This window comes from Hypanus sabinus, chromosome 21, assembly GCF_030144855.1.
Source record: "Hypanus sabinus isolate sHypSab1 chromosome 21, sHypSab1.hap1, whole genome shotgun sequence".
Classification (NCBI taxonomy): domain Eukaryota; kingdom Metazoa; phylum Chordata; class Chondrichthyes; order Myliobatiformes; family Dasyatidae; genus Hypanus; species Hypanus sabinus.
The window spans coordinates 14,805,940-14,820,597 of record NC_082726.1 but is presented as its reverse complement, the minus strand read 5'-3'; the positions used below and the strand labels follow the sequence as shown (position 1 = coordinate 14,820,597).

Genomic DNA, 14,658 nt, shown 5'->3' with positions numbered 1-14,658 from the left:
CATCTGCCTCTACCACTGACGCCCGCGGTGCATTCCACGCACCCACCACTCTGTGTGAGAAACTTAACTCTGACATCCCCCCTGTGCCTACTTCTAAGCACCTTAAAACTATCCTCCCTTGTGCTAGCCATTTCAGCCCCGGGGAAAAGCCTCTGTCTGTCCACACGATCAATGCCTCTCATCATCTTACACACCTCTGTCAGGTCACCTCTCATCCTCGGTCGTTCCAAGGAGAAAAGGCCGAGTTCACTCAACCTGTTCTCATAAGGCATGCTCCCCAATCCTCTCAACTCCTCCACGCTCTCATCATTTGGTTTCGTTTTCTATTTTGTATGATGTAGCTGTTAATTACAGTGATCTGGAGGCGTTTGCAGTTGCCTTACAGGTCACATGAAAACTCCTATCTTCGCTGCACTCGGAAAGAACCTGCCCCAGGACCTTCCGATCTTCGCGAAGTTGATGGGTGATGGGAATTGGTTTTACGCAATGCGCAGACGCGGCTGAGAGGGGGATTCTGGGAGTTGTAGTTTGTCCGTGCTGGACGCTGGGCGACAGCTGGCTTCCAGCTCGGCCCGCCCCCTTTGTGTCAGCCGGAGAACGACAGCCCCATGGCCGGAGCTTGAGCGCCGGCTGCCGTCTGCTGTCCGTTCGGTAACCGTGCTGCCTGCCCAGCTCGGTCGGATCATGAGAGAAGAAGAGGCGGCGGCAGCAGCAGCAGCGCCAGCGCCGGAGAACGCGCTCGCCCCTCAGTCCGAGCCGAGTCCCCCCGCTCAGGAGCGTCCGGCCAGCTTGGGCCGGGAGCTGCCGCCCAAACTCTGCGGCTACTTGAACAAGCTTTCGGGGAAGGGCCCGCTCAAGGGGTTCAAGTCCCGCTGGTTCGTCTTTGACCCCCTCCACTGCTACCTGTACTACTTCAAGGGCCCGAGCGACGCGATCCCTCTTGGGTACATCGACATCGCCGATGCCTGCTTCACCTATGATCTGGAAGCAGAGGAGGGGCAGATGGAGATCCGTTCGGCAGGGAGAGACTACACCCTTAAGGTGATTAGGGTGAGGGGGGCCAGGGACGAGTGGATGGAAAGAGAGTGCCCGGGTGTGTTAAGGTTAGTGAGGGAGGTACCTCGGGTAGGGATTTGAGAGAGGGGAACCCTGAGGTGGGGGGTGTGGATGCAGCGCGGAGAGCCCCTGGGGCAAGAAGTTCGGAGGAGATGCTCGGTGTCAAAAGAGGGGGAAGAGGTCGCGGGTGAGGAGGCTCAGAGTGCAGTGGGAAGGGGAGCTGAAGTTTTTGGTGTGCAATGGGGAGAGGAATCTCTTGTTACAGGGAAGCATGAAGATGGGTTGGGAGGGGCAAACCGATGAGGACTGGAAATGATGGGAGTTTCCTGTAGTTGTGATGGTGAGGTTTTAGTCATGAGATGGAGAGGTGAGCCTAGTGAGGCGGGTGGTGGGTTTGTGGTGACAAGCAACAAGGATGTTATTCAATGTAGGTAGAGTTGGGGAATTGAAGTTGAGTTGAGAGCTGGAATAGCAAGGAAATGGGGAAAGGGTTAGAAAACAAGTTTAAAAAAAGTGTTGGGAAAACTCAAATTGGTTAATATCAATAGAGATTGAAAGAATTATCATTTCATAGAACAGTGTAATATGGACCCTTTGCCCTACAATGTTGTGCTGCTCCTCAGTCAATATATAAAGTTACTCCTGTCAATCTAACCCTTCTCTCCTACACGTCCCATAATCCTCAATTTTTCTTACATCCATATCTAAGAGTATTTTAAATAACAGTACTGTATCAGTCTCTATCACTGACCTCATGTTCCGTTTCAGTCATCCAACATTCTGTGTAAACCAAAAAAAACCCTTACCTCCAACCTGTTCCCTAAACTTTCCTCCACTCACCTTAACTGGATATCCTCTGGTATTGGCTAATGCTGCCCTGAGAAAAAGAGGCTGATTGTCCACGCATCTATGGCTCTCATAGTCTCATACACCTCTGTCTCGTTTTCCTCCTGTCATTCCAAAGAGAGAAGCCTGAACTTTCAGGTCAAAAATTGTTCTTACTTCAAATTTCTAGCATCTACAGCTTTTTATTAGGAGACAGGATTGGTAATTAGGCATGGAATGAAGTTTTGTTTGTATTGGGTAACGAGAAAAGCTTTTAAAGAAGTGAGAATTTGGTGTTCAGTCTTCGTCAGTTGACCTGGCCACCTCCACTGGCAGTTGTTCTAAATCTTATCAAAAAGATTAAACTTTCGTTGAGGAACCTACTTTTTCATTTTTTTGCTAAAATATTGTTTCCCTCTTCCTACTATCTGTTCCTGCTTAGTGCCTAGATGCATTATAACCAGCTTCAGTGTCAAGGGCAGAATCACACCTTGATAAACTTTTGGTTATAAATTAATGTATTACAACAAAATCAACAGTTGTGGGAGTTTCCTGCAATGGTATTTGATGAAGGATTACTTTGTAAATATTAAGAGGGGAGAATTCCAGATGTAATTATGCCATAATTTTCTATATAATGTGGCTCTGCTGTTACCTCAATGTGCATGTACAATTATCTTTTGCTAATAAGTAATGCACAGAGTAAAGTGCATTGTGGTTAACAGATTGTTGGCATTATAAGGTTCATGTTCAATCATCACGAAACAGCTGTAACAGTGAACCACCTCTGACACTGACAGTTGTTTCATTGAATCTCATTAAGAAGACATGAATTACACATCTATGGTTACTAGTTTGTACCTGTACCACATTTTCTGTCGAAGGTATTAGCTTTGGCTTAATGTCACATGTACCATGACACAGTGAAACATTTGTATATTGTTTGTACAGATGTCTTTACACAGTGCATTGAGGTTTATATTTAAGAGAAAACAGTTATATTAGAAGTAATGAGTGGATCTGTAGAGAGGAGCTTTCAACAAGTTGCCACACTCTGGGTGCCATCTTCCTTATCTATCCAACTGGCAGACCACAGTTTGTGTAGCTTCAGAGCTGTGTGTCTGACTTGACTGTAGGCAGTACTGGAGCCCCAAAGGGGACTGTATTGGCTCCCTTCCTGTTTACCCTGTATACCTCGGACTTTAGATACAACACCGAGTCATGTCATCAGCAGAAATTCTCTGATGACTCAGCAATAGTTGGGTGTATAATGGGAGGACAGGGGGATGAATACAGGGCCCTGATGGTGTCTTTGTTGAATAGTTCAAGCTGAATCTTCTGCAGCTCAACATCAGTCAGACAAAGGAGATGGTGATGAACTTTAAGAAGACTAAGCCTGCACTGCTCCCTGTTTTGATAGTGAGGATGTGGATGTGGTGAGGACCTACACATACTTGGGGGTGCACCTGGTTGACAGAGTTGAGTGGAGCACCAACACAGAGGCTGTGTACAAGAAGTGCCAGAGTTGCCTCTACTTCCTGAGGGGACTGAGGTCCTTTGGAGTACGCAGGCCTCTCCTTCACATGTTCTACCAGTCTGTTGTTGCCAGTACAATCTTCTATGTGATGGTGTGCTGGGGCAATGGCATCAACATGGGTGATGCCAACAGGCTCAATAAACTTATTAGAAAAGCTGGCTCTGTTATAGGAGTCAAACTGGACGTACTGGAAGCTATGGTAGAATAAAGGACCCTACGGAAAATCCTGGCAACTATGGACAATGTTTCTCATCCTCTGCACGCCACCTTGGCTAAACAGAGGAGCACTCTTAGTAATAGACTAAGGTAACTACATTGCTTCAAAGAGTGCTAAATGACGTCATTCTTATCCTTGGCCATTAGGCTCTGTATTGAGTCAACCTATAGCCAGGGAAGTGATGACCTCCTCCTGTTAGACTGTTTGAGGTCACATGTTTTTCATTCTTTCTTACTTCCTTTCTAATATTTGTATATTGGTGCAGTTGAAATGCTACTGTGGCACTGTAATTTCCTTTGGGATCAATTGGCTTATCTATCTTATGTGAATGGGTAGGTTAGGAAGTTTGCAGACAACACAAAGTTTTGTGGAGTTATGGATGGTGAAGAAGATTGCCAAAGGATATAGTCGGATAGACCTTAAAATATTGGAGCAAAATTGGGCTGTTTGGCCCAGTGTGTCTGCTCCACCATTCCATCATGGCTGATTTATTATCCCTCTCAAGCTCATTTTCCTGCCTTTTCTCTATAACCTCTGATGTCCTCACTAATCAAGCACTCGCCAAACTCTGCTTTAAATGTATCCAATGACCTAGCCTCCACAGCCATCTATGGCAATGAATTCCATAGATTCACCACTCTTAGGTGACATGCTGAATCTTAACAAACTTCTAAGAAAGTGGAGGTGCTGCCATGCTTCTCCCCTGTAGAAAAGTTTGTCAAGAACAGTCATTGTCATGGAAGCACCATGATTGCCTACGCCATATGACATGGGACATAGTGAATGAATAGCCTTCTCCACCTGATACCCTTATGAGCCTGGCTCATGGGCTTCTGGTTTCCTTCTCCTGTAGTCAATAATCAGCTGTCTTGTTTTGCTGGCAATAAGGGGGAGGTTGTAGTTGTGGTATCATTCAGCCAGATTTTCAGTCTCCCTCCTATATGCTGATTTGTCACGATCGTTGATTCAGCCAACAACAGTGGTGTTGTCAGTATACTTGATTATAACATTGGAACTGTACTTAGCCTCACAACCATAAGTATAGAGTGAGTTGAGCAGGGGGCTGAGCACACAATCTTGAGATGCACCTGTGTTGATGGAAACTGTGGAGGAGATGTTATTGCCAATCCAAACTGACTGAAGCCTGCAAGTGAGGATGTCAAAGATCCAGTTTCACAAGGAGTTATTGAGGCTTTGGTCTATAGCTTTTGGCTATTTTTCAGTTTAACCCGTTTCAAACATGATTAATAGCTATCATTTATAAACAGTTAATGAATGCTCGCATGTCACCTAATGATAGTGTTCAATGCATCTGGGAAGTAGAACTTCAACATTCACTTTCAGATAATCAATGGAGTAAAATTTATTATCTATTCAATAATTAATCTATCTGCACATGCCATACCTTAATTCAGTTTAAGATAGTACACAGGGCTTATATGTCCAAAGGTAAATTGGCGCATATTTTTCCTAATATAAGCCCTATTTATGACAGATGTAATGCAGAAGTGGCTACTCTAACTCATATGTTTTGGTCATGTGTAAGCTTAAACAATTTTTGAAGGGATGTGTTTGGTATGTTATCTAAAGTTATAGATGTGGATGTTCAACCCAATTCACTTACAGCAATTTTTGGGATCATTCCAGAGGAAGCAAGCAAAGTGTCTGCTTCTGCTCAACATGTGATAGCGTTTTCAACTTTACTGGCTAGGAGAGCTATTTTGCTACACTGGAAAGAATCTAACTCGCCCACTGTTTTCTATTGGCTCTCCTCCATTATGTCATGTCTAAGCTTGGAGAAAATTAGAAGCCGGACATTTGATACATCCTTTAATTTTGAACAAGTCTGGTGACCCTTTATTCAATATTTTCACATGATTTAATTTATTTTTATTTATTCTCTTTTGGGAAAATCCTTATTCGTGAAGGTTCGGAGATGACTGGAAGGATTTTTTTTCTCTTTCTCTTTTTTCTAATTTTATCCTCAATTGGACTGCCCAATCTTTCTTTTTCTTTCTCTTTTTTTTTTGTTTCAGTTTAGTTAGTAGGGTTTTTTCCCCTTTATCAAATAAGATTTCCAATCTTTTTTTTATGTTGCTATGAGGAGTTGTAGTTTTTTTTGACTATATTGTATATATAACAGCATAACATTTTACCTATCTGATTTTGACATTATCTACTTTGTTTTTTTTATTGCTGTTTATATGTCTTTTGTATTATCTGTTTGCTGAACTCCTCCTCTGATTAGTATATTTTTTATTTGAAAATCAATAAAAGGATTGAAAAATGAAATGATATGTTTCATTATCAGCTTCTCAAAGCACTTCATCACAGTGGATATGAGTGATATGAGACGATGGACATTGAGGCTGGTGACCAAGCTCTTCTTAGTATAATTGAAGCCTGTTTGAAACAGTTGGGCACCTCAGACTGCCCCGAAGCGAGAGGTTAAAGATATCAGTAAATACTGCAACCAGTAGATTTGCTCTGGTCTTCAGTATTTGGCCAGGTACATCATCTGGGCCAGTGGTTTACCCTCCTGAGGGATGCTTTCATGTCATCCTCAAGGACAGAAATGAGGGCTGTGGGAGTTTATGAAGGTATCTCCATGTTCTGTCAGTACATAGTTAATGGTAGGACCTTTAACAAAGATGATATTCAGAGGGATCTTGTTGTCCAAGTGCGTATGTCTCTAAAAGTGGCAGCAGAGGTTTATAGGGTAGTAAAGATGCTGTACGGTATGCTTGCTTTCATTGATCATTAATTTGAACTATTTCTTGCTGAAGAACAAGAAGGTAATAGACAGAAAAATGGAGGACTATGTAGGAGGAAAGAATAGATTGGTCTTAGAATAGGTGACAAAGTTGGCATAACATCATAGGCCAAAGGGCTTATAATATTCTGTAATGTTCTATGTAACCTGAATGGTCATTAATCTAGATGTGGATAAGTGACAGAAAAAGATTATTATGTTTTTCAAATTCACTGTGGAAAGCTTCTTGTTTGATAATCAGTATGATCATGACTGCCATTTCTTATTGTAACTAATGTAGCAACCTATCTCTAACTTCCTTCATTCAGATTCCATCTTTCCATCATCTTTGGAGCAATTAAATATACAAATGCTAGAAAGCTGTTTATCCACTTTATCTGAAGCTGGCATTATCACTGCTTAGCTTATCCAGAATGTTAATCACATCTCATCAGCATCTTCTACCTTAATGAAAATGAATTAAAAATATACATTTAACACCTCAGTCATGACCGCTGCCTCCTTAAGCAGATATGGATTTTGGATATGTTTCCCTTTCACTTGCATAATTTTTTGATTCCCTTTAATATTTGCTTGCAGTATTTCATGTGCTTTTTCTTTGCCTTTCATATATCCTTTAGCTCCCTCCACCTCCTTAATAAATTGTTATCTGTCATTTACAATCTTTTGCTCAATTTTGTTCGGAATGATCAACTATGGAGTTCTGACTTTAATTTCTCTGCCTTTTCCCTTATGGTATATACCAAAACCATTGCTGAAATGTCACCACTTTAAAGATCTCCCACTGTTCACTTTTTTTAAAATTGAGCTCTGATTCTAGTTATCCTGGCCAGATCTGTTCCTATCCCACAGAGCTTTGTTTCTATTCCATTTGACTGTTTTTACTTTATTGTGGTCTGTACTCTAAACATTATGTTTAGACTACAGATAACTCGAATCTTGGCTTGCTTCAGTTCCCAGCAAATTCAGCAAGGCTGCCTTCCCTTTTTGGGCCAGAAACATACTAAATCAAGATGGTAATTTTTTTTGTCCTTTCAGTGATCAAATATCCTCCTTAATCAATACTGCCACTGACCCTCTCTTCCAGGACAACTTGTATACGGGAATATTTACAACCATTTCATATCTTTTAGCCAGGAATCTGTAGCCATGTCATTAATTCCGCCTGAGAATTACCAACTTTAACACACATAATTGCACTTACATTTCTTGTACGTAAACAAGCCATAGACTTTCTTCTCTCTGTCTGCTGAGATATTTTGTTTTTCTTGTTGTGATGCCACTTGCCAGTTCATTTTCCACCTTTTTAAAAATGCTGCCTCTGGTAAAACCCCCAGCATTCTGCTAAATCCACCAACCAAAGCTCTACTTCAGGACATTGGGCTCGGTTCTTGTTTTGAGTGCAATCCATCTGGCCTGTTAGATCCCAACTTCCTCAATACTCGATGAACCTAGAGGCCTTCTGCAGCATCTCTCCAACCACTAGTTTTTCTGCGCTATCATCCCACTGGATACTGAGTGTAATCAGATCCTGCTTTTTAACTGTTCAAAATCTGCATGCAGGCCCCATCCCCCTTTCTGTTTAGGTTATTGGTAACAATATGGACCATGACTTCTAACTTTCCCATCTCCCCCACTCCCCAGAATTTTCTGGAGCCACCTGCTGATAAGGAGGCAACAGAAAGTCCTGGAATCACTTGTGTAATCACAGAAATGGTTGGGTGTTTTCCTAACTGTAGATCCTCAACAATTATTATTCTTTAACCTCCTTTACCTGTTGGTACAGGTGGGCTACCCATAGAGCTGTAAGCTTGTCTGACAGGAAATTAGATGACATTTTTCAAATTAAAATTTAACATAGTTTTATTCATAAGCTTGTTTAACAAGGTGAACCTGGAGAAGAAGGGAAAAGTTTGAAAAATGTCTAGCATTGGATGAATTAATATGGTACGTGTGAATTCCTGCTCATTTGGGATTACAAAACAAAATTATACATCTCATTTACCAGAGATTTGTTCTAGTCGCATGTTTTTTTTGACATTCTTCACAAGGTTATATCATGTTGTCACAGGATTTATTTTGGAGCGGTTTTATTGTAAACTTTTTATTCATAGAAGCTGAAGCTCTCTACTTCTTTCTCAACAAAAGAGCCAACCAGTTTCCCTACACCACATTCCTCTGTCTGGCAAAACTGGTTCTCATCTTCAACATTTTCTCCTTCGGTTCCTCCCACCTTCTCTAGACTCAGAAGGTAGCTTTAGGTCCAGGCTATGCCTGCCTTTTCATTGGCTATATAGAACGGTCCTTGTTCCAAGCCTTCCCTGGTAATATTCCCCAACCTCTCCTTTGCTACATTGACGACTGTATCAGTGCTCCTTCATGCACCCATGCATTTGATCAACTTTACCTCCAACTTCCACCCTATCCTTAAATTCATTTGGTTCATTTCTGACACCTCCCTTCCTTTTCTCAATCTCTCTGTCTCCATGTCTGGAGGCAAACTGTCTCATTTGGTAAGTTGATGGAGAAGATCCTGAGAGGCAAGATTTATGAACATTTGGAGAGGTATAATATGATATAAGAACTGTTAGCATGGCTCTGTCAAGGGCAGGTCATGCCTTACAAGCCTGATTGAATTTTTTGAGGATGTGACTAAACACATTGATGAAGGTAGAGTAGTAGATGTAGTGTATATGGATTTCAGCAAGACATTTGATAAGGTACCCCAGGCAAGGCTTATTAAGAAAATAAGGAGACATGGGATCCAAGGGGACATTGCTTTGTGGATCCAGAACTGGCTTGCCCACAGAAGGCAAAGAGGGGTAGTAGACAGGTCATATTCTGCATGGATGTCGGTGATCAGTGGTGTGCCTCAGGGATCTGTTCTGGGACCCTTACTCTTCATGATTTTTATAAATGTCCTGGATGAGGAAATGAAGGGAAGGGTTAGTAACTTTGGTGATGACACAAAGGTTGGAGGTGTTGTGAATAGTGTGGAGGACTGTCAGAGGTTACAGTGGGACATTGATAGGATGCAAAACTGGGCTGAGAAGTGGCAGATGGAGTTCAATCCAGATAAGTGTGAAGTGGTTCATTTTGGTAGGTCAAATATGATGGCAGAATATAGTATTAATGGTAAGACTCTTGGCAGTGTGGAGGATCAGAGGGATCTTGGGGTCCGAGTCCGTAGGACGCTCAAAGCTGCTGTGCAGGTTGGTGCTGTGGTTAAGAAGGAATACAGTGTATCGGCCTTCATTAAATGTAGAATTGTACTTAAGAGCTGGGAGGTAATTTTGCAGCTATATAGGACCCTGGTCAGTCCCCACTTGGAGCACTGTGCCCAGTTCTGGTCGCCTCACTACAGGAAGGATGTGGCAACCATAGAAAGGGTGCAGAGGAGATTTACAAGGATGTTGCCTGGATTGGGGAGCATGCCTTATGAAAACAGGTTGAATGAACTCGACCTTTTCTCCTTGGAGCGATGGAGGATGAGAGGTGACCTGATAGAGGTGTATAAGATGATGAGAGGCATTGATCGTGTGGATAGTCAGAGGCTTTTTCCCAGGGCTGAAATGATTGCTACAAGAAGATGTAGGTTTAAGGTGCTGGTGAGTAGGTACAGAGGTGATGTCAGGGGTAAGTTTTTTACTCAGAGAGCGGTCAGTACGTGGAAAGGGCTGCCGGCAACGGTGGTGGAGGCAGATATGATAGGGTCTTTTAAGAGGCTTTTGGATAGGTACATGGAGCATAGTAAAATAGAGGGGTCTGGGGAAGTCTAGTAATTTCTAAGGTAGGGACATGTTCAGCACAACTTTGTGGGCCATAGGGCCTGTATTATGCTGTAGTTTTTCTATGTTTTTATAAACATACCAATTCAACTGCTATCTTGACTATTCTTCTATCCACCCTGTCATCTGAAAAATGCTATTCCCTTTTCTCTATTTCTTCGTCTCTGCTGCATCTGTTCCCAGGATGATGTTTTTCTTTCCAGAATTTCAGAGGTATTGTCCTCCTTCAAAGAACGGGGATTCCCTTCCTCCACCATTGATGCTGTCCTCACCTGCATCTCCTCCATTTACTGGACATTGACATTCATCCTATCTTCCCACCACCTTAACAGGGAATTCCTCTGTGGTTCTTTTCTCTATTCGTCTTTCCCCACTAATCTCGCTCCTGGTACTTGCCTCTGCAAGTGGCCAAAGTGCTACACCCACCCGTTCACCTCCTCCCTCACCTCCATTCAGGCCCTCAAACAGTTATTCCAGGTGAGGAAACACTTTGTCTGCAGATCTGTTGGGGTGGTTTATGGTACTCAGTGCTCCCGATGCGGCTTCCACTGCATTGGTGAGACCTGTCGTAAATTGGAGCACTGCTTTGTTGAGCACTTCTGTTCCATTGGCCAAAAGCAGAGTTTCCTTGTGGCCAACCATTTTACTTCCTATTCCCATTTCCAATCCAACATATGGTCTTTTCTTTAGCTATGATGAGGCCAAGCTCAGGGTGGAGGAGCAACACCTCATATTCTGTCTGAGTAGTCTCCAACTTCGTGGCATGAACATCGATTTCTCCTTCCAGTAAAAATTGTTTTCCCTGCCTCCCTTCCCTTTTCTTCTGTTCCTCACTCTTGCCTCCTATTTCTTCTCAACTGCCTATCACCTCCCCCTGGTGCCCCTGCTTTCCTTTCTCCCCTGGTCCATTCTCTTCTATTACATTCCTTCTTTCAACCCTTTACCTTTCTCACCCACCTAGCTTCACCTATCACCTTCTATCTATCCTCCTTACCCTCCACCCACCTTTATATTATGGCATCTTCCCCCTTCCTTTCCAGTGCTGAAGAAGGGTCTCAGCCGAAACATTAACTGTTTATTCCTTTCCATAGATGCTGCTTGACCTGTTGTGTTCCTTCAGCATTTTGTATGTTGTTATTTTTAAGGAAGTTGGCTATGATTTAAACCATTTCCGTTCCCTGAATCTTCTGTTAGAGGCCTTTTGCTATTCAGAGGTTTGTGCTCTATCTACGATTGAACAAGTTATTTATTAACTAAAGTGCAGTAAATTATTGTGCAAGAAAATATTGATATTTTGCTTGGTGAGTCATATGATGGAATTTGTTGCAACATTCTTCAAATTAGGGGAGTTGCTCAGTAGAGTTTTAGTTTGCAAGGAATGCTATCTATGCTACCCTTAAAGCCTAATCAAACCCAAATTCCAGCACAGGTGGCACAGCTGGACACCTAATAATCGGAAAGGTATTACTGAAATTTATTCATCTTTCTGATCACTTGTAGTAAGCATACCGCTACTTTACATGGTCCTTCTGATTGGTATGTGCATTATTGTGGACCTTGGCAAGAATTACAGTGCTTGTTGACAGCTTCCGCATTTCTTTGCCCTTCATAGAAATTATCTGGATAGGGAGCAGTACAAAAGAGTGCAACCACGTGGGGCAGATAGTTATTGTTTCTAGGTTGCACTTAACTTCTGCATTTGCATTGGAAGCATAATGGACCTCAAGCCAATTAGACCCCATAACTTCACCATCACTGTAAAGAGAGGCTCCTAATCAGTCATTAGACAGCAGTCAAGTGTCTAGTCTTCCCAGGTAGCTAGTAGCTCTGCACAACTAATTGGTGATAACATAATTTGAGAAAGTCTTTGCTGACTTTGGCTATGGTATGGACAGCAAAGGTGAAGATGCTTGTACTTTTGAGATCTTTAAACTCTCAAGGCATGATTTTTTAGCTGAATTGTGGATAATTTCTTACAACATCCCCAAATGTTACTGTATTGGCTTATGCTGTAGAGATCTGTCTTTAACTTGGGACTGGTAGGCCGATTGAGTATGGTGTGTTGTACAATGATAGCATGGCCCTTTAAGTCGATATCTAAATTAGATGTTCTTTATTGGTTATTTATTTCTATATTCATGAAGAACACGACGTCTTCCTGAGACTGGTTTGGATAAGATCCCATCATCCCTGCTACAGGCTTTTGTCTGAAGTCTGCCTTTCAGCTGAATTACTGCAGCAGAAGTCATTTGCATACCAAGGAGTTCTGAACCATAGAGAACTGTCTTGCATTTTGTCCTCTGAAACTGAAACCAGACTAAAACGAGGATCCAGTGAAGCTGCTGGATGCGGATGAGAATCTTAATTATTGTATCTTTCAGATACAGTAATACCAGTTTCTGTTTGTAAAGGTCATTGATTAGAACATAGTGGAACTTTATGCAAGTCCATCAAGTTTATGACCCAATACAGACTCTTAATACTTTAAGCAAAGTTTATACTGGTATTTGGCTCTTGAGACTGTTTTCTTTACCAGATCCAGCTTTCCTTTGGGGAAAGACTCAAGTAGGCTGAGTGACCATTGAATAGATTCTCCTCATTTCTTAGCAGGAGCAGAACTTCCCATCTACACTTGTACTATTCTTACACAATTTTATTTGTCTGATTTTATTTTATATTTTGTAAGAGAAAACTTTGTTCTCTATCTTGTTTTTATTGGGTTAGTGATTTGCAAATTCTGTAAGGGCAGATTTCTGCAATCCTGACAGCTGTAACATGGGGGTTGTCTTTATTGGCTTCATGTCTGTAATCATGGACTATTGGTTTGAAGTCATAAATTGGAATTTAATCCTATGGGCTAGAGAATTTACTTATAATTGTTTCTGGACTAAAAGGTTAGTAACAGCATGAGGTGATAACAACACCCCTACATTGTTATTAAAAGTGAAGGTGATTCACTATTTCATGTGGGCGGGGGGGTGCTGGGGAAACAAAATCTCATAATCTGATCTGGTTGATGTCACTTCAGATAAATATAGTTGATTCTTAACTGCTTTCTGAAATTCTCTGGCAGGATACTTGGGGAGAATTAGACGTTAGCAATAAATATGTACTTTGGATAATATGTCAATGTTAAAATTTTCAGCTAGTTTTTGGTTTACCAAAAGTTTGTTTTACATCTGTATTTCATTTTCTGTAACTATGTGCTGTATAGGCGCTGAACATTTAAAAAAACTAGATTTATTCTTTCTTTTCCAGCTTATTTTGTGTCGGTGTGGCAGACAACTTATGGTTGGGTCTCTCTAAGGTAGCTTAAATTGGGAAGTATGTTTCAACTTTCCCCCTGTCTTTGGCAGGATGCTTGGTGTCCTCTGGGTGAATCTCTGGCCCAAACTTAAAAGAACATTACAGCTGTATATTGCCATTTCTCAGCTTGTGCCGAGTCTCGCGGCTATACACCCATTGCGTTGAAAGCAATGAAGAGTCTTGGCCTGCCTTTTATAGCTTCTCAGCTATTTTTAAACATCACTTTTCCTCTTCTGACTGCTCATTTTCAACAATAGTTCGCTCTATTAAAAAAAAACGCAGCTGGAGGCTCCCTTTTGGTGACCATTTAATTGCATTGCTACGATTAAAATCTTCAGCTTTTGTTTTGCCTGCTTGACAGTATTTACACCTGCAAGTAGATGCAATGTGGAGTGAAACTGCGGTGAAGGATAGGCAGATGGTAGGGCAAACTTGCAGTCAGTAGGATCGGCTGAAGTGTGCCTTTAAACTAAATAGTAGGTTCAACAGTTTGGAAAGCGAGGATAAAATAAAAGGGAAGGAGAGTGCAAGAGTCATTACTATAGTCTCCAGAATAAATAAAAAGAGAAAAAGGGTAAGAATTTAACTTCTAGTAACATGGGGGAGAAATTGAACAGGGTGATTGATGAATACAGGACTAAAAGTGTTATATCTGAATGCAGGCAGGATACAGAGTAAGGTAGATGATTTTATAGCACAGTTAGAAATTGTCAGGTATGATGCTCTGGGCATCTCTAAGTCACGGTTGAAAGAAGATCATAGGAGCTTAACATACAAGGGTACACATTGTGTCTATAGGACAGGCAGGTAGGCAGGCAGAGGAGAAAGGGCGACTGTTGGTTTAAAAAAGTGAAATCCGATTACAGGTAGTCCCCGAGTTACGAACGTCCAGCTTACGAACCGAGGAAGGAGAACGCCGTCTGCCATTTTAAGTCGGATCGCGACGCCGTCTGCCATTTTAAGTCGTTGCCATTGACACTGTGTTGAGAGTTTAACTTTGTATTTGGCTTAAGTTTTTCTTGGTAAGATTCACCCTGACCCTGCCTGCCTCCCCCCCTCTGTTCTGGTTGGCTGGTGGCGCAGTGAGATCAGCGCTGGTCTGGAGAATGGAGTTTCCCGAGTTCAATCCAGTGACAGACGGCTCCCGTGCCGGGTT

At 42.0% G+C, this 14,658-nt stretch overlaps 1 protein-coding gene across 1 annotated transcript in view; it reads left to right on the top strand.

Annotated features, from left to right (window-relative positions):
• The first annotated feature begins 558 nt into the window (after window positions 1-558).
• Window positions 559-14,658, top strand: part of tbc1d2b (TBC1 domain family, member 2B) — a 109,818-nt gene continuing 95,718 nt past the window's right edge. The window contains exon 1 of the mRNA XM_059946015.1: window positions 559-1,041. Coding sequence (XP_059801998.1) covers window positions 685-1,041 — 357 coding nt within the window. The 5' untranslated portion in view covers window positions 559-684. The remainder of the gene's footprint in view (window positions 1,042-14,658) is intronic.